The following is a 26,954-nucleotide window of genomic DNA, read 5'->3' as shown; positions in this document are numbered from 1 at the left end:
CTTCCCATATCGAACAGTTAAGAAATAAAACATGAAAGCTAGACCTTCATCTAACAAGCTCCTCTGTTGTCCCTCTGAAAATCAACTGCCCTCAGAAAACACTTTTATTCAGAGTTTGACACTGTCTAGCCATCACTTTTGCACTGAAACATTGCTGAGGCAATTAAGTCAGCTGCACACAGACATCTGACTTCCAGAAGCAGGTACTGCACATACAGAGAGACCAACTGCTTTTCCCGAAATCCCAGCATTTTCAATAAAATGGATCATTTTGTAAAAAGAAAATATCTTCTGTGATATCCCTTAATAACTAAACAAGAGTTTGTTAGGATAATCATAATAATGGCCAGGGACCTGGTTTGCTACATAATATACACATTTTTTTAATGAACAGAAATATTATCAACTTTATTTCTGAGGGGCAAGGGAGCGCAGGTCACATTTAATTCACCACATTTTTTTTTTCCATTTGCATAACAGAAATCTACTGCAAACAGCATGGTTGTACAACAGGCATTTTGTAAGACTACCTACGATTCTAAAGGTAAGCAACACTGTGTTTTATTGAATATATTCCCCAGTGGTATAACAATATGTTTTTGTTTACAAAATTTCCTAACTACTCTGACAGTGCAGTGACAGAGCACTGGCACAGGCTGCACAGAGAGGTGGTGGAGTTTCCTCCTCTGGAGACCTGCCTAGACGCCTACCTGTGCCACCTGGGCTAGGGAGCTGCTATGGCAGGGGGTTGGACTCCATAATCTCTAGAGATCCCTTCCAATCCCTACAATTCTGTGATTCTGTGACATTTATTCAAGAAGTATCCCACCAACAAATAAGGAATAACAACAGAGTCAAGGGCAAATAGCTACTGAACACTTAACATTCTTTGTTCTTTTTTGTCCCCTAAAATTGTTATTTTGTGCCAACTAATGAAGTCAGTACACAAAAGGCAGTTACAGAATCATAGGATCATTAAGGTTGGTAAAGATTACTAAGATCATCTATTTCAACCACCGACTCATCACCACCATGCCCACTAACCATGACATTTCCAGGATCAAAACCTTAAATGCGGCCACAACTAGTAAAAGGAATGGTGATTTTGACACAAGTGACTGATGAATATTTGGAGACTTGTTTTATGAAGGTTTTAAACGATAATTTCTTTTCCAACCAGTGACATTCAAGCATCACCTCACTCAAGTGAAATAGAGACATCAGCAACATGAAAAATGTTCTGCCTCAGAGATAACTGAGGTATTTGTTTCTTCTAATTCTGCTATATTCATCTGTTTACCAGAGTAATTTGGTTCACCATTACTCTCTTCATGAAGATGGGGCTTGCTACAGATTCATTCTCACACTACCATAGAATCATTAAGGTTGGAAAAGACCTCTAAGTTGTCCAGCCATTCAGCTAACACCAATATTGCTCACGAAACCACGCCCCTAAGTACCACATTGATCCTTCAACACGTAGAAGGACTCCACCACCTCCACGGGCAGCCTGCTCAAATGCCTGACGTCTCTTTCTGAGAAGTTTTTTCTAGTATTCAACGTGAATCTCCCCTCAAGTAACCTGAGGCCATTTCCTCTCTTCCTATCGCTAGTTACACGGGAGAAGTGGCAGTGATAAGGTCTCCCCCGAGCCTGCCTTTCTCCAGGCTGAACAATCCCAGCTCCCTCAGCCGTTCCACGTGAGATTTGTGCTCCAGACCCCACTCACAGCTTTGTTCTGGACACACTCCAGGACCTCAGTGTCTTTCTCGTGCTGAGGGGCAATACTCAGAGGAGTACACACGGAATTCGGGAATTAACCCTAATCAAAACGACATCAAATTCAACAAGTTTGCTACAGGACAGCTAGAAACTCCAGTAAAAAACTGTGAAAAACAGTAAAAACAGTGCCAGGCACGCCTCAGGCCCCACAGACGAGACCCCTGTCAGCAGCGCAGCCCCAATACCCCCTGATGGGGCCGCTCCTCACACACCTGGCGGGCACCAGACGGCCCTCAGCTCCTCCCGTCACCAGCGACCACCGAGGGACATCCCCCAGCCCCAAACCCCGAGCCGCTTCCTCAAAAGAGCCCAGCCGGAGCCGCGTGGGCAGGGTCGGAGCTGGAGCAGGGCGGGCACCTCAGCGCGCAGCACAGGTACCTCAGCGAGCGGCGCCCTCCGTGACGTGTTTCCCGCCCGCCGGCCCCGCCCAGAGGCTCTCTTAGACGTGCCTGAGTTTTCGTCTTATTTGAGTCTTAAAAAAAAAAAACAACAACAACAAAAAAAACACGAAGAGACACTTTTATTTTTCTTTTTCCTTTATTATTTTCACTTAAGGAGAGAGCTTCCAAAGCAATGCTTAGTTAGGGTGGGGAGCGAGGTTTTTGCCGGGCAGCTTCAGGCGCTTGCTCGGCAGGCCTAGGGGGCTTTCTCCGTCAGCGGGGCGAGGAGCGTGGCGGTGGCGGCCCGGTTGATGTGAGTGCCGCTTCGCGGGGCCGGGAGCGGGCTCCTCTGGCGGTGTGTTACAGCGAGGGTTCGAGGCAGGGAGTTGGGCTCAGGGCTTCGTGTGCTCTGGAGGGCGGCCGTGCGGGTCCGACCGGCGCGGTGTGTAGGGAGGGACCGCGCAGGTGAAGCGGTTCTTCCGCAGCGTGGTGTGCCCCTCTGCCGGCCCCGCCTGCGGCTGTGGTGGCGGCATGGCGGGAGGCTGCTGGAGGAGCGGCTGCGAGGGCCTGGAAGCCGCCAGGCGCGCGCTGAGCTTTGCGAAGAAGCTGTTTTGAAACGAGGACGAGATGCTGTCTTTGTTGTGCCAAGTGACGTCTAGGTTCATCGTGTTTGTATGTGTTTGGCAGCGAGTGAAAAACAGTATGGCCGCGTAGTGCACTTGTTCATCCTCACGGGGGGTATTTGCAGGATTTAACCTGCAGCTCCTGTCTCTACGTGGGGCAGCGTGGAGTGGGTAAGAAGGACGAGCTTATTGTTTAATGCTGATAAGTTACATTAGGAGCACACAGCCAATGTGTGGCAAAATTACTGAAATACTACACACCTTGAGCTAACCAGTAACCAGTTCCTGCTGAGCTTAGTGATTTGCAAAATAGCTACTAAGTCACCCTTGCTTTCCCAGCTCTTTCTGAACCTTTAACTCAGATTTTTTTTTAATATTACCATTGTGGTTCTCTAATCAGTGTGATTCAAGATACTTCACGTGAATTATGTAGTAATTCAAAGCAGAGATCAAATATAGCATCTCATTTTCATATACCACCTTCATTCACTTGCTCCAGTTACACTCAATAATTTAAACAGTATTTCAAAGACCTGTTGGAAAATAAACCATAAATCTGTAAAAACAAAACCAAAGCCCAGAAACTGCTTTTTAGTGTCAAGTATTATTAAAAGGGTTATGGTGTTTTAATGTTTTATGGGCCTCAGTAAAAAATTTCCCTCAGGCAAATCTTACCAAAGCAAAGTATTTTCTTTTGTGGCCAACCTAAAGGGTATTTGCTTATCAACATGGTTCCTTCATAACATGTTCCTATCTCATCCTGTCACAAATTAGCAGTATGTTCTTGTTACAGTAATCCTGACTTGAAATAATTTTGAGAAGTGCATTGTTGAATTGCTTTGGTATTTTGTCAGTAATGAATCCTAATGGTGTAAGATTTTGAAGACAGAGTGAATTAAGTCAAAATTACTCTTAAAACAAAATTCAGCAAGTTTCATATGGTCAGTTTCTGTTTTGTATTACTTTGTTTCTTTCTGAAAAAAAAAACCCTTAAGAACAGCAGAGGTACCTCATACATCTGGGTGGACAAGAACTCAAATAATGGTATCAGAGTGAGCAACAGATCTTAAATTTGAAAGAAAAAAATCTAATGTATTGCAAAATGGGAGACAAGTTTTATCCTACACATACATGGACCAAATCCCTCCTATGTAAGAAGTAGTCTTCATAGGGATACTAGCCTTGACTGTGCATCTTCCCTCAGATTTCCTTTATATTTCTTGGCTTTTAATAATACTTTGTAATGCATTCAAACTTCATGCAAGGAAGAAGTTCTTTATTTCAGTTTTTTAACTGAGTAATCACTGTATTCACTAGTTTTTGTCAACTGCTGTCTTGTGTTGGCTAGCTGGAAGTTTCTTCTCAGTACATTGTAGAAATTGTGTTATGTTTGGAGAGTTAGATACTCAGTGACACCAAGTAGCTGACAAATGAATAAATTCTCCATCAATTTGAGAATTTAGACTGACTTCAGAGAATGGAAAGAGCATTATAAATGCCTAGAAATATAGTGAAAAATATATAGTAGAAGTGAGCATAAAGCTCACTCGGGAGAAGGAATGATCAAGTGTGGAGCAACAGGAAGCTGATGTGCCAAGTTTTTTGAACTTTTCTGATCGGGTTTTTGGTTTCATGTTATAGCTATCGTGTATAAATTTTGTTCACATTTGTTTCTTCTGTGGAAGTGTTTTCTAAAGCCTAAGGAATTTCAAATGCTAAGCACAGCAGATAAAATAAATGGCCAGCATAGGAGACAGCTGCTATGAACATCAGACGCGAGCAAAGTAAATAGCATCTCTGGTTTCTTAAGCTGATATGAATTCTGCGACTGCAGTTCTGCAGAGACACCCTGGTAACTTGTATATGTTTCCTTCAAAACAGTTACCTGTATGGTTCTTATTACCATCACCGAGATACATTTCCCTCGTTAGATTCCCTGCCATACTTGCCCTCTAAGGAAATTAATGTTTAGATTTCATTTCCATGGTAACCTTCGTATTAAATAGTAGCAGAATGTTCCTCTGATAGCAATTTTTTTCCCTCTAGTGTAGTAAAAGCCATCTCTACTTATTATTGAATACAGTTTCAGAAAGGTTTGGATGTTTCTCAAAGCAACCTTCTGAACTGTTAACTTTTTTTTAAATTTGGATATCTGGGTGCTTTTCTTAAAAAAAAAAAAAAAAAAAGATTTACTGAGTAGGCTTGTGGCCACAGATCAGTAAGTCATCAGTTTGTTATCCCAATTGGGTTTATTTTCTTTTGGAAAACAAGAATTTTGATCTTTCATTACAACTTCAGAGGTGCGCTGACAATGACACAGTTAGAATTACTACAAGAGCTGTAACTTACCTGCTGCTGTCTTAAACTTACAAAATTTGTATAAAAGAACACAAATTAGGAGCTTGATGCATCATCCATCAACAGCATATTTTTCCAAAAAAAAAGTAGGTGCAGTGTAGTCTCTTAAATTTATAAGGCTGTCTTCCATTGGTCCAGAAGCTGGCAGGAGATTTAAGATGATTCTGAAAAAGGTAGCAAGAAAAATCATACTCATGTGAGATCTTCCTTGTACCCTTCCCTTTGTGAGATGCCCTCTTAAAGAAATCCAGATAAAATTCTAGGAGTAAGCCAAAGATGATAGAACTGCACCTAGAAGCATATGGTCTGAGATAGGAATGGTTACAGACTGGCTACACAGTAGTCTTTGCTCTTGTATTGGGCAAACATGATAGGAGTAAGAAAAGATCATGTTAAGAACTATCATATTTCTTTACTTGCAGTCTGTTAAAAAACAGTCTTTCTGTAAAACCAGATACCATTCTTTTTATCTGTCTGCAAGTGTATTGATAAAGTTGATACAGCTCTCATAAGAACTTTCTAACTAGTTTCTCTCATTGAGAGGCTTAATTATTTCATACTAAAGTGTTTTCCTTATATCTGTCCTATCAGGATATCTCTGGTGCTTTAAAGAGTTTAGTCTATTTTCAGCTGCATCTGTCATTAGACTTCTGTGTGTGGTGCTGACCTTGGCACAGAAGCATGTGTCTACTTTGTGTGGATGTCAGGCAAACAACAAAAGCCCTATAAGGTGCTGTTGAGGCTAGTTAGCCTTTTCCTGCTCACAGTAGCTGCAAGATATTTCAGGCTCAGCCCTCAGCAGGTTTCTTCATGCTTAGGGGTCTAAAATGGTGGCCTTCCACAGCAGGGTCTGTCCTGTTCTCCTCCAAAGGATGTTGTAATCCACTCACCAGCATCACATTTGCAAATTAATTTGTATACCAGCTTCTTCAGATTATGAAAGTAACATGTTGTATCTCATAAGCAATTTATTCTTCCTGCTTTTCCACAATTAAGTCTTTGATGTGTTTTGATCTTCCAAGTTACTATACCTAAATATTGGGAAATACCACAATTACAAAGGTAGATTTTACTGCAAGTTTTTAAACATTGAAACACTGGGATATAAAAGCAGGAGGATATTTTTTCTAATGCTAGATGCAATGGAAAGATCTTGCAGAAAGGGAGCGAAGACTATAGGCCCATTCTCATCTGTGTGTTATACCTACATTGCTTTGGAACCATGTGCCTAACCTGTTTTCAGAGCTCTCTGATGATGGATATTCCACAGCTTACATAGGCAGCCTGTCCAGTCCCTCACTCTTACTTGAAAGTTTTCCAAACGTCTAACTTAAATCTTTGCTCTTTCCTGTCTGCAGTAGACCTGGTGAACAGTTTAGTCCTATTCTCATACCAACTTCCTTAGTGTTTGAAGAATGAGACCAAGTCTCCCATCTATCTTCCCTTCTGTAGACTAAACAACTTCACTTCAAAGGAGATAAAAAACCTTCTAAGAAGTGTCTTTAAAAAGTTAAAGGACAGAAGAAGAGAATCTGAAGAAGCACATCTGTGGCAATTGTGGAGGTCTTGAGTATGCATGAGTACAGCACACATCACATGGGAAGCCTCTTGAGGCAGCTAAGACATTTTGACTACAATAAAATGTGGCTAGAGAGCTTTCCTGATTGTCCTTTATTTTCTCAGATCTCTTTCTACCTTTTTTTATGGAAATTACAAGCTTGAGCAGATTTTTATTTCCTAAACTGACAGGAAGAAACACATAAAGAGAAATTAGATTTCCAAATAGGAACTTGTACTGTTCTGATAATTTGTTTTATGGTATGTTAATTAACTAATCAGCTGGCAACTGAGCCATAAATCCATTTAATAGGGGAGTACTTAAGAGGCATAAAGCATTTATTGGGCAGGTATTTTCCTCTTGATGTGGCCTCTCTGATTCCAATCAGTGAACTGCATTTGATAGGACAAGAGAAAGCACTTTACCGATATAATTGAAGTGCACTAGTTTGCTTGAGTAGCCTTATAGCTCCAAATGTTTTGAGATTGTTCCCACATTCTTGAGTACAAGCATATATGTTCAGGTTTATATTGGAAAAGTTAGTTGTCCAAGCATACATGCATTTGTTAGAAGTGGAGTAATATGGCATGGTTAGAAGTATATGATCAGTTACTACTCTAGCTTTAGGCATGTCAACTACTGATAGGCTTGATGACAGAATTCAGTGTGCTAGATCTCTTTATATTTTCTAGGGGATAATTGCTTATAATACTGGTCATGATCTGCTCCTGTATGATACTCTGTAACATCAGGTGATGAACCAACCCTCCCAAAAATATCCGAGTACGTTTATAGGTTTTTCATTTATTCTCCTTGGGAAGTCATCTTAAAAGTGGCTTATGTATCAAGACCAACACACAGAAGCTGTTTCAGATTTTAGTGCCCTCATATTCTTATATCACTAGCTTGTAGTGATATTTACAATTTCAGTATGTTTAAACAAATAAGCCAGATCAAGTGTTTCAAATGAGAAACTATAAAGAGCAGCTTAATCACTTATTTGCTTCTTTATAGGAAAATATTTTGCTACAGTGGTTAACCTGCTTCCGTAATATAATATAGCTTCTTATAGAAGAATATCAAGCATTGTTACAGTGATACCATTTCACTAAGGAATTTGTTCCTGAATGAGGCTGTATATTTTTTTTCTTGAACACCCTAGGCTCTATTCCTTTTCTATAACTTCACAAGTCTTATCTACTATAAGGATAGCTAGCAGCAAGTGTAGTTGCTTTAAAAGCCAAGAAAGGGAGTAGTCACAATCTAGCAATAAAGAAGGAATCAGTTACCCCCTTTCTGAGGACCAGGGCCCACCCAGCACCCCAAAGGAAGTAATCTTCAAGTTGAGATGCTTCCTTTGTTGCTGCCAGTCCTTAAATGAGGTTAGGGAGGGGTGGAGCCAGGGTCTGCCCCTTCCGGTAGCACAGGTGAATTGCTTCCACCTGTGTTCCCAGGGCTGGTTATTTATGACCCTTCACTAGCTGCCTTAATCACTGATTTAGGCTGTGATCTAATGGTTCTTATATACTCTCTAGCATGGGTGTAGGGAGATGAAGGTAGTTTGGGTAATAGGTTATTGTCTTGAATGCTGTATTCTTCAGAATCTGAAATTAGAAAACCTTCTTGCATTTTACTTTAGCGTTTGAGTGCTGTTTTTTCTTTATTTTATTTTGTTGGTGTATTGTAAATTACTTCTTTTTAAGGTTTTATTTTCTCTTTATTGAAACTGAAAGAGTCTGTGGCATCCATTCTTAATTTGAGTACTGCTATAATTAATATTATGTTGTAATGGCTAAATGAATTAATGAGAACATTAACTCTGCCTATGGAGTTGAAGAGTAAGGTTTCTCTTAAAAGGTGTTAGTGGTTTAGAGAGTTGTGATAGTCTAGAACTTGTATTTTGCTGACTGAACTCATTGGGGAGGGTCTGTAATAGCAGCTGTAATTGCTTGGTGACGTTTACTATTTTTAAAGACAATGAATTAGGTATGCTAACCAAATGGAAGCTTTGTAGAGCTTCTACCTGAAAAAACACACTCAACGAAGTAAAACTCTAGGAGAGACCTACCTTAGTTCTTAAGTTTTATTATGTTCTACATCTTTGTATAGAGGTCTCAAGTTCTTATACCAACTCTGTGTAACTAAACAGCCTAGAAACTGCCTTTTGACTCTTAAAAAAAGCAAAACACAAAAAAAAAAAAAAGCCGGTGGGGAAGCTTGAGCTAGCATTGATGCTGGAAAGCAGTATGTGCTGTATTTACTGATCATTAGTTTAACGCAATTCACATATAAAAACCCATTTTTCTCCCCACAAAATGCTGGGGAATAAACCTAATGGAGATTCTGTGTTGGATTAGAGGAAAATTGAATTCCTCTCATAACTGCTTCCCTGGTGTGTTGTCTCATATCCTAATTATCTGAAGGCAGACAGATTCTGAGATGCTTTTTACATTTGAAAGCAGTTGGCAGTGCATAAAACATCTCTAAAAACTGCTTTGTGTTCACAAATCTCTTCTTGCAGTCATTTGGTGCAATTTTTTGGCATAAGATTTTCCATTACAGAAGACTTTTATTTCCATTTCCTTCTCATCAGGAGCTTTCCCAACATAGCATCAACTGTGTATGGATTGATAGTTTCAAGATTAGGCTCTTACTTCGGGACCCTCTCGGAAACGATCCATGGTTATTGGATCTAGTTTCTATCCCAGAGTGTTTCTCAATTACAGTTTAATACACAGCTTTGTAGTGGGATTGTATTTCAGATTCAGAAGATAAGTGAGCAAATCATTTCAGCAGCTCAGTGGGCCTGGGCAGCTAGGGACTGTTTTTCCCCCAGGAGCATACATGCTTGCACATGGCATGTAAAAGGGACTATGTTTGGCTTAGTAGCAGCTGCTCTGGAGTTAAGGCTGTAAGTTCACGTTCTTGCTTGTTCTCCTGTAAGCTTTGAAACCTTCTGTGTGGAGTGGTCTGATAATTGGTAACAGTCACATATTGAGGAAGTCACCGTTGCCAACTAGGATATGACACTGAATTGTACATTGGGGAAATTAATCTATTCTTAGGGGTTGAATTACCCTGCTACATCACAGTGGGTAAGTAATTTCACGTCAACACAACCTCTATAAAATAACACTAATGATAAGAACTTAAAATTATTTCCTTTGCACAAATAACTTTTACTTTCTCCATAATTAAGTTTTACTGAGAACTTGATGGCAAATCTATATCTTTTGACGTTCTTGTAACAGATTATTCAATTTTAAAAATGATTTTTAGATGGTTGTTTTTTTCAGTAGGTTAATTAGTCTTACAATGGGATCGTAATTAGCTCAATAGTAAACTGGAAACAAGAAGTGTTGACTCCATAGGTGAAAAAATGCCAGTCTCTGAAAGTTACTTGGAGGATTTTACTCTTGGGTACTGCCAAGCTTAGTAGCTGCTGTAACTGTTCTCCATACCCAAGATGAATGCAAAAAGGTTTTGTGGGGTTTTTTTGTTTTGTCCTCTGTGCAGGTCTAAATTTAGAGTGGGATAAATAACTTGCATTACTCTGATCCTCTTAGAAGGCAGTCATTTTGAAACAGCTTACTTTCTTGGTAAGAAAGATGCAGTAGTGCTGTGCTTTTTCTTAAATGTTGCTTAAGTATTTATAGATGATGTAGTTCAGAAGTTAACCTACATTGGTATACTATTCACTCAGTAAATGTGTTGTTCTAAACTGTGCCTGGAGGAATATACACTCTTCAGTATGGTTACTTTGAAATAGGATTAGCAAATGCTTGTAAACTCAAGTCTTTAGTATCAGCGTGCTTCCTACTTTAGTTCTTTTCAGTACCAGTGTGAGAACTCTTCTTGCGAGAAGTCATTCATGATTACATTTAATGTTAAATCAACAGAGGGAAGAAGGCTGGGGCACTGTACTGTAAGAACTACAGTTCCCAAGGGATGGTAGGATGTGCTTTGAGAAGTTCATATTCTTCTCCAGTTTAGAACATAGAAAGTAACTTGAATCTTTTAAGGATGATGCTTCGAGATGGCCCTCTGTGGTATTGGGAGGTCAGCTAGAGTGACTAGCAAGTCAAATACCTGTTGTTTTCATGGGGTTTACATTTAATTTATGAGTTTTGGCAACTGATATGGTTTAGAAAATAAGCATATAAAATCTGAACAGCAGATTGGTAAATGATTCTCATTTTAAAAATAAAGAGAACTTAATCTAAGTATTTGCTGAACAGAAGAAGTGTTCAGGTATTTTTTGTATACAGGCAATTTAATCTCTGTAAAATTCTGTTTGAAATTAGTAGTAGGTGTGACGTAGCTGTGCAATAATACATCACTGTTCTGTTGTTTTTCCTATCTCAGCAGAAGCAAAGCTCTCTCTTTTGATTCCAATTATCCTTTATAATGTTATTCCCTGGCCTTTGCTTGGAAATTACTGATGGTTGTTTGGTCTTTGCTTCTGAAGTTGTTTTTTGTTTTTTTTTTCATACTCAGAATAGAAAAGTCTTCATTTGCACAAATGGAAGTCTACTGAAAACTGTTTTCTTCCAAATTCTTACTTCTTCTGTAGGGAAAAATGTTCTATAGGTTTCTACCACCCCAGAGTTAAAGCTGTTGGTACAAAAAGGAGAACAGTTAGCTATGGTATCTAGTAGTTGTACGCAGAGATAATTGCAAGGAATGTTAACTCTCTTGTCTCTGTATGTGATTAAAGGGGAGACCTGTGTTTTGGGTCTGATGTCAAGAATACAAGGATGTATATACTATTGCAACATGCTTTTCAAGTGACATGTAACCTAATTGAGGTTTAGTGGCTGTCAACCCACTTCAGATTTGAAAGTTAATTTAGGCTTTTTGCTCTACAGCCAAATAATTAATTTTTCTCTGCGCTGCTCAAGTTCATATCCTCTTGAAAGATTTTCATTAAAATACTGTTCTGCTGTAGTAAGTGATGAAATTAAACTCTAGAGAACACAGTGATTTGTGTGATGAATGAAATGGGGAAGTCAAATGTGTGCGGGAGGCTTTAGCTTAGGTAAATGAGATTCTATGACTGAGTTCAAAGGTCTGTAAGGACTGTCTGCTTTTCTCTTTCAAGGCTGCTTTGTTGCTCCCCCCATTAAGTGATGTTTGCCATCATTCTTGTGTTGATTGCACAGGCATGCACATGTACATGCATGCTTTCAAGTTTAACTTTCTTCAGCTTTTATTGGTCTGACATAAAAGAGTAGCTCAAGTTTCTGCCTCAGTAAATGCAAGCAATTTTTAATATCGTTGTAGTTTGAGAGCACTGATCCTCTTGCTGTACGTATGCATGGTGTCTACTGAATGCTTTTGTGAGTGAATAATGATTATCTTTAACCTCTGCATGCTTTTGCAGAATGGTTAAATCCTGCTTTTTTTTTAGCAATGCTGCAAGATACTAATTGTATGTGTTGACAAGCTAATACTGAGGTAAAAATAAAGATTTTTGAGATTCCCTTTTTTCACTGTTGGACTTGGTAAGGTAACTTGCAGGCGGCTTTCTGACATTAGGAGACTTGTAAATTAAAATTAAATTCCTCTAAGTTTAGAAGAGAGTCTGTTATCCTGTATACTGTCTAATCAATACAATGATTTTGTATCCTTTGCAAATGTTAAGTACGTTGCATAATGATGTCTGAAAAGTTTGGAAATAAACACATCTTTATAGTAGCTAAGGTTTTTTGCCATGTATTGCTCAGGCAGACCGAAAAGAGAGATTTTGAGAGGTGTTTTAAAAATGTGTGTTTTCAAGCAAACTTGGAAAATGGGTAAATATATCTTCTTTACCTTTTTATGACTGCTGTGCATGTTCTTAAGCAAGTAGTGTGAGCCCTCCCTTTTTTAGGGTAAAGTTACAGAAAGCAGTAAAAATATCCAAGATCAAACAGGTGGCTGAAGACGCAAAACTGCAGTGCAATCTGTCTGATTTATGAGTAGTTTGCCCTCTAGTTATGACAGTAATCTAAAGCTTTCACTCCCCTGTAAAACCTGAGAGGATGAGCAACAGTACGGATTCCTTGAGTTCTTCTGTGGCATATGCTGACCCTGCGGACTTGCTGAGATGCAGCTGAGTCCACTTATATTTCTGAATGTATAAGCGTGTGTGTGTGTAATTGTGAAGTCCATCACCTGTCGAGGAAGTTTTACGGGGATACTTTGAGACATATGTAGCAGCTACTTTATTTTAGTACAGTGGTATCCATTGGATACACAGTGCTTTGGAAAACTAAGCTTTTATAAATAAATAAATCTAAAAGAACTGTGAAAGAGCTTGATGGAAGCTTTTGTTCCCAGGAGTTGGATACATTTGAGGTTTGGAGTTCAGTGCTTATGGCTGAAGAACCAAGGTACCAAGTTGTATGTGTTGTTTCTTTTCCATTGCAGGAGTTATGTAAGAATTCCTTCTTCACGTGGTGATCGTTTACTATTAGATTCTTATAGTGCTATTAAAACATTAATGCAGCAAGATCCAAAAGAGACTGAAAAAATACATGAGGTTGTCCAGCTGTTCTGGCATAGAAGCTGCTCCTTAAATTTTGAACTATACTGTAAAGCACAGCCAGATGGATCTCTGGTGAACTTCCAAGGGACCTGGCAGATCCAGTGGGCGTGTAATTTGTTGGAGCTGAATTCAAGCAGTGCAGAGGAGTTGCTTTTCTTAAACAACCTAAGCGTTTCTGGCCACTCTTCTCTGCATAGAAAATAAAGTTACGTGTAACTTTGTCTACAGTCTTCATTGTTACTGAAAAATTCTTGGTAGCTGTGAAGAATTTTCTTGCAACTGGCATCCATGTCTCATGACTTTTGTCCTAACCTGGACAGTTAACCTGCTTCTGGTAGTCATGTCTGCTTTGTTTAATCCTTGGGGTGCCTGTTCAGACATATGAGAGAGCATGAAGATCATTTGGAATTGGAGCTTGTCGGTAGTAGAAGCTTTGCACAGCTCATGGACAGGATATAAATGGCATTGCAGCTACTCTTTAATTTCCTTAAATCTTTGAGCACTACAGCTGTGGAGTACTAAGATGTGATACAGTTAAATAATATTGTAATGTCTACTCTATCTTGCAAAGTTGAGCAAAATATTGAAACATTTTTTCTTAAATTTCTAATGGTCTACACGGATCTGAAAGACTCACTAGAATTTAAATTGAGCCTGTTTTCATGTTTGGAAGAATTTCATGCTTTTGTTTGTTGTAACAAATAATTGGCCTTTATTTTTTTCATGCACTCCTTTCTGATAGTGTTGGTATGTTTGTCGCACTAATGCTGTGACTCACCTATGTCTTTGGTACATCCTTCTCTTTCAAAAGTGACTTGTCTTCATATTTAAAAACAGTCTTGAATAACTTGCCTCAAAATTGGTATCAGTGGTTTAGCTGCTTCGATCCCATTTAAATAAATATATATTTTTTCCATACCGTGTTTTTTCAATATGAAAAGGCTTGGATGTGTGTTTTTATTCTTTCCAGCCCTTTAAAATAGGGAGGGGTAAGCTCTTAGGGCTACTAAGGGACCTGTCTGCGGCTGAGATTGAGCCTGATTTATCTGGCAGCCATCAGGGTTCAACTGTAGGCTCCAGAGCCAGCAAAACATTTCCTAGGGCTGGCATTGCTTCTTGGATGGATAGTGTTAGACATGTCAGTTGCTTGGAAATCTGCAAAGTAATTATTCCGAGTCTCGATGCAAAATTGAGTTGAAATAACATATGGCAGAAATCTGACTATGCCTTATGATTTGCCGCTTAGCAAATTGCTTTCAGTATGGACTACACATTTGTTTATAGTCGATGAGTACTCTAAAAAGTGTACTTAAGTGCTCCAAAAATAACAACAACAATAATAACAATAGTCGGGCTATTCAAGTGTTCAAAGCCCCAGTCAAACCAATTGCTTGTTGGGCACAGCAAAGGAAATAGGCTTAGTGCAAACAGACCTAATTCTACAGAACTTTTTATTTCCTTTCTTTACAGAATTCTTTTGTGATTCAGGCTGTAATTCCTTGTTTATCTTATCAAAAGCAACGTTCTTTCTTTTAGAAAAATCTAAGACAAGAATTAAAGCTCCATTTGATGTTTTACAGTGCTATGCTTCTAGTACCTGGTCAGTGATCTAGTACACAGAGTCAAAAATGAGTTTCTGTAGTGATTTGAGAATCATCTCTTGATTTTTTTTTTAAGTTTTATGCTGAAATGATGAATTATGTTCAAAATGTTGGCATCACAAACAGTACAGCTTTATTTTAAATGTTCTCAGGGCTAGTTGGTGGTGTTCAAGGGCTCACTATCATTCTACCATAAATACTTTCCCTGTGTTTCCTTTCTTATATCTGAAGATAAACATGGGTAAGGATGTACTTTTTGGTCATTTACACGTTTTTGTTTAGGATTTCAAAGCATGTTTTTAATTTTGCAAAACTTGACAATTTGAGACTTGGAAAATCTGTGTTCCTTCCTTGCAGAACTAACTATAAGTTATGAAAGATGGATGGATTAAACTTTAATATGTACTTGTCTTTTCAATGTAGGTGATATTTATATTTAAGTGTAATGAGATGTTACTTTTGTTATTTTAGAACTAAGAAATGAGAGTTTTGATCATTAAGTAATTTTGAGCAATGCAAAAATTGTATCTAATTTGCATAAATACTTTTGAAGCATATTTTCTTCAACCTGTCAGTCTAAAGCTCTTTGAACAGCTTCTGCTTTAGCTTGCAATTGAGGAATTATGTTTTTCTATGGATGGAAGTGTGTGTGATCATAGTTGTTTCAGATAAGTAATTCTGATTCCCCACTGCCTCTTGAAGCATAAAAATCTTACTTCTTTTACAGTAGCCTTTCTTAAGAAGGAATATTTGTGTGTGAAAGTCATAACTGCATTTCTCAGTGTGTAACAAAGTTAAGAATCTAGTTCAAGATCCAACTTCTTGAGAAGTGAATGGAGTGGCAGCAACAGGCATGTGCTTGAAACTTACCAAATAGAGTTGATTTCCAAAATGTCCAAGCAATAGACCTGTATCACTACAGGTGTACAACTAAATGCAATAAAGTATTACCTCTGCAATGACAAACTGGGGCTGCTGCACATCTTCTGCACTTCTGTGACAGAAGTATAGAAGTGATCAAGTGACAATTAAGATTTGATGTCAGAAGTAATCAGCCATAGCCTGCTTCAGTTGTTTAAAAACTTAAGTTTTCACGAGTACACAAATATAAGCCCTTTCTTCATACCGAAAATGTAAAATGAAATTAGACGCTGTGAATCTTATCCAAAAGTATATATAGCATTGGGTCTAGAATAGTTCATCAGAAATTAGTAGGAGACGGTATGAGAAGATGTGTTTTAAAGCATGAATTGTCTCTATTGTAACTTGCCCCATATTCTCATCTCTTCAGAGCATCAATATTGCAGTAATCTATCAACTGAGCAAAAGACAGTGCATACCTTCACTCTCATTTTCTTCTGTTTTGATTTGCTCACTACTGTTCCATACTTTGCAGAATAAAAAGGTGTGATGTGAGATTCTTAAATCTGCTTTGCTATGTGTCCTGATAGTTCATGGAAGTGCAGAGCACAGGAAAGCAGAATCTGGTGAACACCTGGCATGTTCTGTTATGTTTATGGGTTTTTCTAAGAGTATCTGCCAGAAATGGCTGTTTCAGAAGAAGATGCTGTGAGAGAAGTCTTTGAATGCACTTGCAGAAACATAGTGGTTGTTGATACTAGTCTTACTGAAAGTAGAGTATGTTGCAATATAAGTTGAAATGCTTGGCGTGTCTTGAGACATCTCACGGAAGAAACAAAGTGTTTTCATTCGAGAGCTACTTGAAACTTAAGATCAAAAGCTTGAGAAAATGCTGTAAACGTATTTAGCATTGGAGAAATTTTATTAACTTTGTGTTGTTGGTTACTCTTAGAATAGGGTTGATCCTGCAGGTTCTGCTTTGTAATGACAAGCTGTAATATGAACAGAGCATTTCAGTCAAAAAGCAGATGTTTCTATCAGCTTTTATTTTTTGTTTCACGCCAATGACCGGCTGAACTTCTCTCTTAGCTGCTGTCTTGTTCTTTTCTTGCATCCCTCCCTCCCAGAGGCACAACTAGCATTGCTCAGGGCTCAGCTCTGGCCAGCAGCAGGTCTGCTTTGCAGCCTGGTGCTGTGAGCTCTGCCAGTTCAGCTGTGATTGTCTGTGGGTGAGTGTATATATGGGAGAGGAAGAGGTGAGAAGCAGGCAGTTGATTTTTTTTGTTGTTTGTGGCAAAATTTGTCATCTTCCTTGTCTCAACAAGTGCCCAAGTACAAATGGGATGCACTTGGCTGTGTTGCACCAAGACCTATAGGAAAGAATAAGGATGAGAAGTAAAATGCCTGTAAGATCTGTAAGACTTACTAACTGAAAAATGGTAAAATAAAAGCTATCTTGGTCTTACAGATGTACTGAATACGCGCACAGGGGGCAGCAGCCTGCAGTCCAGATCTCATACAGTTAGTAATCTTTCTTTGTGCACTCACATTAAAAAGCACTGCAAGATAAGCTGAGGGCTTTAAAATACTGGCTTAAAAATAAAAGTAAAACTTGCAGCTGGAAAATGTAATGCTTGGAGCTAATTATTTTAGGTTTTGGGAGTCAGTTGGCTTCCAATTTCTGTATTTTGGTTAAATGATTGCTTTTCCAATAGTGAAAAGTAATTGGTTCCATGTTTTGACCATGGATAGATTCCAAAGGCAATTTTTAGAGTTTGTTCTAAATCTTGTCATTAATTTTATGGGGGGTTTGACTTTTTGTTTCGTTAGGAAACGTAATATTGAAGCGTAAGATGCAACAAAGTTTAGATTTTTATTCTCCTTTTACATTTCATTTTTCTTTTTCATACTTTTTCATTTTTGATCTGAACATAGTCTAATGTCTAGACAAAATCTGATAAACTAGCGTAAAATACTGACATTTTGGGGTGGTTTCTGCTATATAGGTAATATTGAAGTACTACAGGAAGCCTTCCACTTTTAGAAACCTTCTGCACTGGATGTTCCTGGGAAACTAATGCCTGTCCCCTTATAGTAGGGGACTGCAAGTATTTTGAAGACAACAGCAAGCAGTGCTTTCTGTTGAAAAAGTGAAAAGATAGGCTGCACTTCAAAACCAGGAAATAGAATGATGAGAAAGTCAACAGTTTTTCTGTATTGATACAACTTTACAGGTAACTGTAAGAGCTGTTTTGTTTGATTAAGTTCCATTATGGGGAAACAGTAGGTCTGGAGGCAGCACTAAAGGTTGCAAGTACCAAGAGGGAATCAGAGCTCTGTGGTTAAGCAGTTTCTCTTAGCTGAATACCCGGGTAAATTCTAGGCAGCTACTCTTTTCAGAAGGTTTGTCCCACTGCTGTAGCTACTCACTACTTGTTTTTCTCAACTGTTCTAGGTGAAGAAAGGAAAGCAGCTCATAAGAGGTAACTGTAAGAAGTGGCTTTACTTTCAGTTGGCTTCTGGAATGTTTTCTGTAAAACAAACATGCAAACAATCAAACAAAAATGTAGCTGTAAGAAGTTACTATTCTTTGTACGATGTTGTTCCAGTTTTTCTTTCTTTTAGTTTGTACATCACTGATCATTTTTCTTGTGGAATGGACAAGAGTAACAGAGGGTGAAGGAAATAAGGGACAGAGGGAAAAATAGACTGCGGAGCATAGACTTTGATTATTCCAATACTTTCATTTTTAATGCTCTGTTTTTTATAGCAGGGGTGTTTCTTAAACAAAGAAACAAAGTTGTGCCCTTTTTTGGATACAATTTTATCACACTGCTTTATGGGTTCATGCGCTTGCACAGCACTTGGTTTTGGCTGGTTTGCTCTATATATTAGCATCGGAAATACCTATTCCTTTGTGTTATGGTTGCAATACTAGGCCTACAGAAATTTATTTGACAAGTGGGAAAATGTCTACCCATTGTAATCATGTAACTTTATTTCCAGATCTTCAGTTCATTAGCCAACTTGGCTGAAACCTGCAAAATGTACCAATTTATTTACTTTGAAGTTTTAGTAGCATCTTTGTTGTTGTTGGCAGTTTCTGCTGTTAGTATTGTGTTCCCCTGAGTATGTAGCTTGCAAGAGATCTTATTGGTATGCAAACAGTAATACCCCAGGCTTTGTATTGTGCTGTGTTGTTGTAATATTTTTATATTTATTTCCAGTTGACATCTAAATCAGTATCTTATTGGAGTCACTTTTTTCTTTTTGAAATGCCTGGTTGGTTTTTTCTTTGTTTGTTTGTTTAGATCTTAGAAGTAATGGATCCTGCATGTTGCACATGGGGGAAGAAAATTCTCAATGCAGAGATAAATACTAAAATAATTTTAGTTGCACTGAGGAGATGACCCTTCCTTGTTCTTTTTCCACAATAATTTCTTGCTTTTAGAAGAAAAATTTCCTGTGGACTGGCAGAGAGTGAGATGACAATAAATCTTTTCTGAAATAGATTTGTGTAGAACAAGCTTGCATAGATTACAAAGAAGGAAAGTTATATTCGTCACTTGCAGGAAGACTAAATCCTGTGTATCATCTGCTACAGTGTCTCTTTGGCTTTGTGAATTTTACTTTGAGAACTTCTAATTCTTTTAATTGTATTTCTAACTACCAATTTGGTGTCACCTTTGACAGGAAGGAGGGGAAGACTGCTATATAGCTGCTTTATAGCTCTGAAGAACTGAGTTCTTATGTAGTTTTAGATCAGGCATGAAATGTTAAGGTGCCAGTGAGAGTCCAGCTAAAGTGCTGTGTTAGTGTTATGGAAAGTATGATTGTGCCTGCTTACCTTTAAGTTACTTTTAAGCTATTTTGTCAGCCTTGTGGCTTCTGTTGCAAATCCTAGGAGGGAGTATTCATATATTGAAAATAGTCTGAAGTCACAGAGTCAGAGTAATCTCACAATAAAATGGGATGCTTTCTTGCCAATTTGATATGAGAAAAAGTTTTTAGGGGCTTTGGTAAGGGTTTGGGAGCCAATGCAGGGATTTGGATTGCTTTTTTCTTACTAGGTCTTCCCTTTGTTGCATTTGATGGGCAAATGCTCAGGAATTATATTGCTGTTACTTGTGAAAACTGGCAAGGCCTCTTTGATTGCTTGTTTCTGGAGCAGTAGAGAAAGCCAGTAAAAAGTTGAATATGCTGAAAGAAAATTAACAGCATTTATTTGTTCTCTTACACTTAAGTGTTGTTTTATATTTCCTACTCCTCGAATTTGTTACCTGGGCACCTGGCCTTCCGTTTCAGTGGAAACAAAATGAGATTAATGAAATCAGTTCTAAAGTAAAAGTTAAGCTAGGAACCTGCAGTAAAATTTGCATTTATCAGAGATAAGTGAAAATGCTGATGAATTCTGCCTAAAAATAAGTTGGTTCTTAAGGCGTGCATAGCCACAATGTATAAAGTATTTGCTATGTTCTGAATCAGTGTATTAAGGAGGTTTGGAAATTCTGGAGTTGTTTCTATTTTCTTACTCTTAATAAAATTCTATGTGCAATTAACAGAATTTTCAGATAAAATCAGGAAATATTCTCTAGTGTAACCTTTTACATTATATTTTTTTTCCTGTATATTAATTCATTCACATCTTTAGACCTTTCTCAGAGGGTAGAGTTTTTCCTGTTTCATGAGGCAAGAACATGTTTTCTGTGCTAGGAAGAAAAGTTGCTTTTCTTCTGAAATACTTAAAAAGCGGCTGTTTAACATCAGATTCTGTTTAACTGTTAAATTTAATTTATTATTGCTTTTTGTTCAGGCTTTGCATTAGGGAGGTAGAAGCCCAGCTTGTTCAAGTAGCAGGTTTCTTCACTTTAGCACTGGTTTTAGAGCTGCTTTTTTGGAGTAAGAGATGGGACATAAAATTAATTACTTCTCAATATAATTTATCTCTGTTATTTGTCTAGGTTTTTAGCCCGTTTCTTCATGAAGATGGCAGCTGACAGTGCAGTGCTGAACAGATTGGAGCAGAAGGGTGCTGAGGCTGATCAAGTTATTGAATACCTCAAACAGCAAATTGCTCTGCTCAAGGAGAAAGCTAGTAAGGAATTCTCTCTTACGATAAACTTGTTCATTAGATGGTTAAAATGAAATGCTCATAGGAAAAAAAATTACAGAACACAAACCACTTCATTAGTGCTGTCAGTCCTCTAAGTTTTCCAAGATGATGCTTCTAATAGTGGCACCTTTTTTGCTATCTTGTGGTTTGTGGGTGTTTTGAAGCTACTTATTCTGAAATATGAAAGCATGGATGAAAGAATAGTGACACAAACAGATTATGGTAATTAGATAGGGCACTTTTCCTTTCTTAGGGGTGAAAGGCAATTGGGATTGATACGAGACTATGCATTGACATGAGCCTATCACTGCTTTTCACCACTATGGGATTTGCTTGAGAATATCATAGCACCGAATTTGATAGTTCATATAAAATAGCATCATTGGATGAAGGTTCTCCATATTACAAACGCTCAAACTTTTTTTTAGTAGATTTCTTAGTATTTCCTCTGAGAATTGGTTTAGGAGACTGGAAAGTTAGTATGTTGAAAGGCAACTCTAGTATATAGGTATTGTGGATTATTTTTAAAGCCAGTTTTAACCACTAAAAAAGCAAATTCCTAAATACGACTAGTAGTATACTCCGTCAAAGTTTTTTTTGTTTGTAGATTTTTTTAACAAAACCTCTGTTTGCCTAGTTATAAATGTTAATTATTTGCACCTGTTGTGTTCAACATAGTGTCAACTTCTAGTCTTGCAGGCATCGCTCCGAGAAGAGAAGAAGCTACGTGTGGAAAATGCAAAACTGAAGAAAGAAATTGAAGGGCTGAAACAGGAGCTGATTCAGGCTGAAATTCGAAATGGAGGTGGGGACTGAAGTCCTGTCCTCAGGCAACAAAGACCTAGTTAGTTCTTAGATGTGTAGTCAGTTCTTGAAGGGGACAAACTCTTTAGTAGGATCTGTTGTGATAGGATGAGGGGAAGTAGTCTCAAACTAATGGAGGTGAATTTTTGATTGGATATAAGAAAAGTGTTTATGCCCGGAGTAGGGAGTGACTGGAACAGGTTGTCCAGAGAGGTGGTGGTGGATGCCCTGTCCCTGGGAGTTGCACTTGGTCCCTAGAGGTCCCTTCCAATCCCTACAGTTCTGTGCTTCTGTGACCTTGGAGAGATCCAAGGGCGGACTGGAAGGGATGGTAACCTGATGGAGCTGTAGATGGCCCTGTTCACTGTGGGGGAGCTGGATCAGATAGCCTTTAAAGGATCCTTCCAATTAAAATGATTCTGTCTTGTGCTATCTTATTTCTTTTTCTTTTGGAATGTGCGTCTATGACATCTCTTATAAACTCTGGATTTTCCCAGATTCAATGTCTATTACAAGTTACTTACCTCCAGTGTTTTAGTAAGCTGCAAGCATAATAGGTATTATATGCCAAATCTTTATCAGACATGAAACTGGCTCTTTGGTATGGTCTTTTCTAACAACTTTTTAAATGAACCCCAATCTTGAATGATGTCAGTAAGTACTTATAATACCATGAAAACTGATGAATATTTAACTCTTCTTCATAGTCTTGTAGTTTGTATATCCTGACTGTAATCCCTATAGAAAATCAAGTAATTGTTCAACAAACAGATGAACAGTGACTTATTAGAAATCTATGGCAATACAGAATAGGTACAATGTGTCTTGAATTTTTATTTCAAGCTTTAGTAAGCCTAGACTGTAGTTGCACTGTTTTTACCTTCTTTGTTCTCTTCTGTGTTGCTCAGTTCAGCTCACAACATAATTCTGTATTTAAAAAGGGGAGAAGTGAAACAGAAGCATTTAATATGTAGCGTGTTATCTTTAAAATTGTTTTAAAGCAAGGCCTTTTCCACCTTTAACAAGTATTACTATTTTTACCCAAACTGTCAGTGTTTTAAAATGTGTGAGGTAGTGCCCAGTGTGGATAGATGCTAGCATTCAACCATACTGGCTTTTACTGAAAAACAAGACATTCAGTATTCAAAAAGCCTCGTGTTTTATAAATGCATAGAATTCTTTTTTTACTTTGGAAAATAAAGTCTTTACGTGAGATTACACTGTACTTAAGTAAGGAAATATTTTGCTTCACATGCATCTTTAATTTTTGATCTATTTTTTCTAAATGCTAGTAGGAATAAATTCAGATGTTCTGTTTTGAATTAAATGTGTTCTAGCTGTGCAAGTATGAAGTGTTTGAACAAAAATACCTCAGATTAATGTAGAATGTTAAAAATATCCCTTAAGGCTTTATTTATCAGAATGTCTTTTTACAAGAAGCAAGCAAGATGGCAAGTAGCTGTTGGTGCAATGAAATCTCAAATTCAAAAATGTATTAAAATAGTAACTTTTTGCAAATATTTGTGTTCAAGAAAGCGCAAGACTTAGCACACTTAGCAAGACACACTTAGCATGTATGCAGAATGCAGTGCTATAGTGATACTAGAAGTTTGTCAGTCATTGATGATGATTATACACTACGAAGTAGTGCTAAATGAGATCTTTGAAGAGTATGAGGTAGAAGAAATGCATTTTGCATACTTTCATCTGATAACTAGTAAGGTGGATAGTATTTTTCCCTTTCTAAAAAATGAACAGTCAAAGGCTTCATTCCTAACATCAGAATAATCACACATATAGTGAGTTCTGTAGTTGGTTTTGTAATGCACTTGACTACTCAGTAGCTGTGATTTAGGGGTTTAAAGCAAAATATTCACTTCTCTCTACTCCTTCATTATACTGGAAAACTGAAATGTATTTCTGCAAGTTTTAGCACCCCTTCTAATTTATGTATTCTTAATTCTTAGTAAAACAGATCGCTGTTCCTTCTGGTACAACTGTTTCTACAGCTTCGTTTTCAGAAGATGTTTCACAGCCTGCAGCAGTTGCATCATCTGGTTCTAAAGATCACATTAAAGGTGAAGATGAAGAAAAGAAGAAGAAGGAAAAAGTAGAAAAAAAAGGTATTTTGTTTTTTCTTAACTGTGATAGACATGAAAATAATTTGATTTATGGAAGTGCTTTCACATCATTCTGAGTAGTAGCAAAAAACAGCTCATACAGTCACGTGAGGAAGAGTCATATGCGAACTCTTAAAGTCTTGAAAGACCTTGAAACTAACAGAGGCTGTCAAGATGTAAATTCTCACTAAAGTGGGATGTATTAGATTTCTTTTAATATAACTAAATTTTTTTAACAAAAGGGAGTTACAACTGTATTTCCACAGAAGCAAACAGACAAGCCCCGCCCACCAAAAACTGAACAGTTTCTTTAATTACATATACCTGTATTACACTTAATCATGTTTTGCTGTAAACATTAGCACTTTTGATCATACATAAACAGAATAGTTTTGAAGAGAGATTATTTAAACAAAAAATAATATAATAATTAACTTTTTATCCTAGATCTTTAAGTGTCTGGCATAATGTAGGTTCATAGGTTAAGTTCATAAGGTTGGAAAGGACCTACAAGATCATCTAGTCCAACCATCCTCCTATCACTATCCCTACCCAACTACTCAATCAAATCCCTTAGCACCTCATCTAAACGCTTCTTGAACAGCGCTAGGGATGGTGCCTCAACCACCTCCCTAGGCAGGCCATTCCAGTGCCTGACCACTCTTTCAGAAAAAAAAGTCATCCTTATATTTGATTAATGATAATTTCATTTGCTTCTCTGGCCCCACTCCTAGGAAGGAGAGTTCAGTTCACATCAGTGAGGGGAGTTTAGCTTATGGTGATAGCTAAGTTTTCTTGGATGAAAGAATAACAGACTTGGTTATTTCAACTTTTTTACATGTTCCTTTATACCATACATATTATTCATTCAAATCATGAATGTTGTTCAAACATCTGTGGTATAAAATGGATGTAACTTCCTTATCTCAAAAATTCTAAGAAGCCACATGTGCATAATTTCACTTCATTTCTGTTTCATGGTGTACAGTGTACGTATAGGTCATAACAAGCATTTGTGTTATGATTGGGTGAGTACTCTTATCAGTGGAATTTCAGAAGCTTTGAGCATATGCTTACAACAGTGTACCTGGAGAACAAATAATGTTAGCTAAGGTCATCTGTAACACTGCAGTTGCAGTGACTTAGAGCCCACCCTCAGGAGCAGCCATTAAGCACAAGGAACCTGGTTACTTATGATTGTCTACCTTTCATTTTTTGTTGAAGCGGGAAGGCAGAACTTAATGGTGATTACAAATTATTAAAACAGTACTCTTGGGATTATCAGTGTGGCCATTGGCAGAGCATACTTTGCACTTTAGCCACGTTTGAGGTTAGAAAGACTGCATTAAGAAAACAACTCAGGGTGGAAATTGCTTGTAACAGTCTGAATGGGAAGGTGTACGATTCTTTTCTGGAAACTAGTAACAGAGGTGCTAACTTTTTACTGTTATTTGCATTTTGTACTAAATTGCTTGATTCTGAGATGGTAGCTCAGATTTCCCTTGTAATTAGTAATGTACATGACTTAATGTTATTTCATTTTTTTTTTTTTTAACTTTTCTTGAACTATATTTCAATAGGTGATAAGAAGGAAAAGAAACAGCAGCCAGCTGCTGGAGGCAGTGATTCAAAGCCTGTAGATGTATCACGTCTGGATCTTCGTGTTGGATGCATTATTACTGCTGAAAAGCACCCGGATGCAGACTCGTTGTATGTTGAAAAGGTGGATGTTGGAGAAGCAAGCCCGAGGACTGTTGTCAGTGGTTTAGTGAAATATGTTCCCCTGGATCAGGTACTAACAATATTATTTGTTGATAAACCATCCTTTCCTGAAGTATCTTCTGGCCATTGACTGTTGTTTGTTAATAAGGTTGTGTTTGCATTCTGTTAAAAGATTTGTATGATTTAAAAATGAAAACAAAAGGTGAGAGTAGACTTTAGCATTAGCCAAAAGAAGAAAGGAAAAGTACCCATCTCTCATGTCATCTTTTCTCATGCATTGCTTCTCTCCTGGGACCATATTCTGACTCCATTTTGGTACTTTTGGTACATGAAATACACTGAAGTTAAACAGATCTGACTCTCCCTTTAGAATCCCTAGTACCCTGTGGGCAATCTGTGGTGATGTTTTCACCATCATCTAGACTTTTGAAAGCTTTGCTTTCCTTCTCTCACCCATTAGAATGTTTTGCTTGGAGGAAGAAAAGTGCAAGTAAATTCAAGTTAGAGTCAAAACTTGCTGCTAGTGAGCAGCTTATACAACTGTGGAATGCAAAGCATGTGTTTTTACTTCCTTGACAGTAAGTGAGCCTGATTCTGTCTCTTCGTCACTTGGTACACTACTGTATTTGACAACCTGGGACACTAGGATAATGTTTCTCTTTCGCACCTCTTCCAGAGAGCAACTGGAAGGGAAGGATTGACTGAAGGCTGTTTCTACATTCAATTGCAACCTTGTCAAATAAAGAAATTTATACAGTAACTGACAAGCTGGTCATAAGAGAATTGATCTTCCTGTGGAAAACCTAGGTATTCTCACGTGCCTTTTCAATCTCTGTTCATAGCCCCTTCTCACAGCGAGACTGCAAATGAAGAAGGCTGTTAAAACTATGCTTGTGATTTTTATGGTACAGAAAGTTATTGAACAGAACAAAACTATGGGGTACAATAATGGTCCTGCACTGATCACCTCTTAGTGTCCAGTTTATGGATTTGCAGTGAATACAAATTCAAATAGCTTATTTTCAGCTGTCTGCTTTTAAGAAGGCACTTTAGAACAAAAACTTAATTTTTTTAATAAGCTTATGAACTTGATGTGTACAAAATGTAGCAACAGTAGCAGTTCTTTCTTATGTTGCTTTATTATTGATACTGTAGTACAGCAGTACTTGAGACTGCATCATCTGATTTTACTTCTGTTTACAAAGAAATATATATTCATATCTTCTCTGTCTGCAGTGTAAGTCATTTATAGATGTGAAATGTCTTGCATGCCCACTTCATGTGCAGTATAGTGTGTTTTTGTATACCACTGGTGGTGAAACCAGGTTGGAAGTTGCACCCTCAGGTACCATGTATAGAATATGTAATCAGTCATAGGCGTATGGTACATAAACATGAAGTAGACCATGCCAATTCTGAGCAATTTGAACAGTAGCTGGGACAATTCAAAACTCTAAAACATTTGCAGCTTTTTTTGCCACTTTTTTACTTCTTTTAAGTGCA

At 37.8% G+C, this 26,954-nt stretch overlaps 2 protein-coding genes across 4 annotated transcripts in view; one reads left to right on the top strand and one right to left on the bottom strand.

Annotated features, from left to right (window-relative positions):
• The window catches only part of TBCK (TBC1 domain containing kinase), a 91,768-nt gene extending 89,640 nt beyond the window's left edge, over positions 1–2,128 (bottom strand). For both annotated transcript variants that reach the window (XM_065736503.1, XM_065736504.1), the window contains exon 1: positions 1,995–2,128. The gene's annotated coding sequence lies outside the window, so the exon portion shown is untranslated. The remainder of the gene's footprint in view (positions 1–1,994) is intronic.
• Positions 2,129–2,381: 253 nt separating this feature from the next.
• The window catches only part of AIMP1 (aminoacyl tRNA synthetase complex interacting multifunctional protein 1), a 30,520-nt gene continuing 5,947 nt past the window's right edge, over positions 2,382–26,954 (top strand). Inside the window, exons 1-5 of one of the 2 annotated variants that reach the window (XM_065736517.1) lie at positions 2,382–2,475; positions 20,654–20,787; positions 21,497–21,610; positions 23,577–23,732; positions 25,310–25,521. In XM_065736517.1, coding sequence (XP_065592589.1) covers positions 2,474–2,475; positions 20,654–20,787; positions 21,497–21,610; positions 23,577–23,732; positions 25,310–25,521 — 618 coding nt within the window. In that variant the 5' untranslated portion in view covers positions 2,382–2,473. Of the gene's footprint in view, positions 2,476–20,653; positions 20,788–21,496; positions 21,611–23,576; positions 23,733–25,306; positions 25,522–26,954 lie in introns of both variants that reach the window. The other variant, XM_065736516.1, reaches the window with a different exon arrangement.

Source organism: Cyrtonyx montezumae, unplaced genomic scaffold, assembly GCF_038088225.1.
Source record: "Cyrtonyx montezumae isolate F1298 unplaced genomic scaffold, pur_monq_1.0 scaffold_2, whole genome shotgun sequence".
NCBI lineage: Eukaryota > Metazoa > Chordata > Aves > Galliformes > Odontophoridae > Cyrtonyx > Cyrtonyx montezumae.
This window is presented reverse-complemented; position numbering and strand designations above follow the sequence as displayed.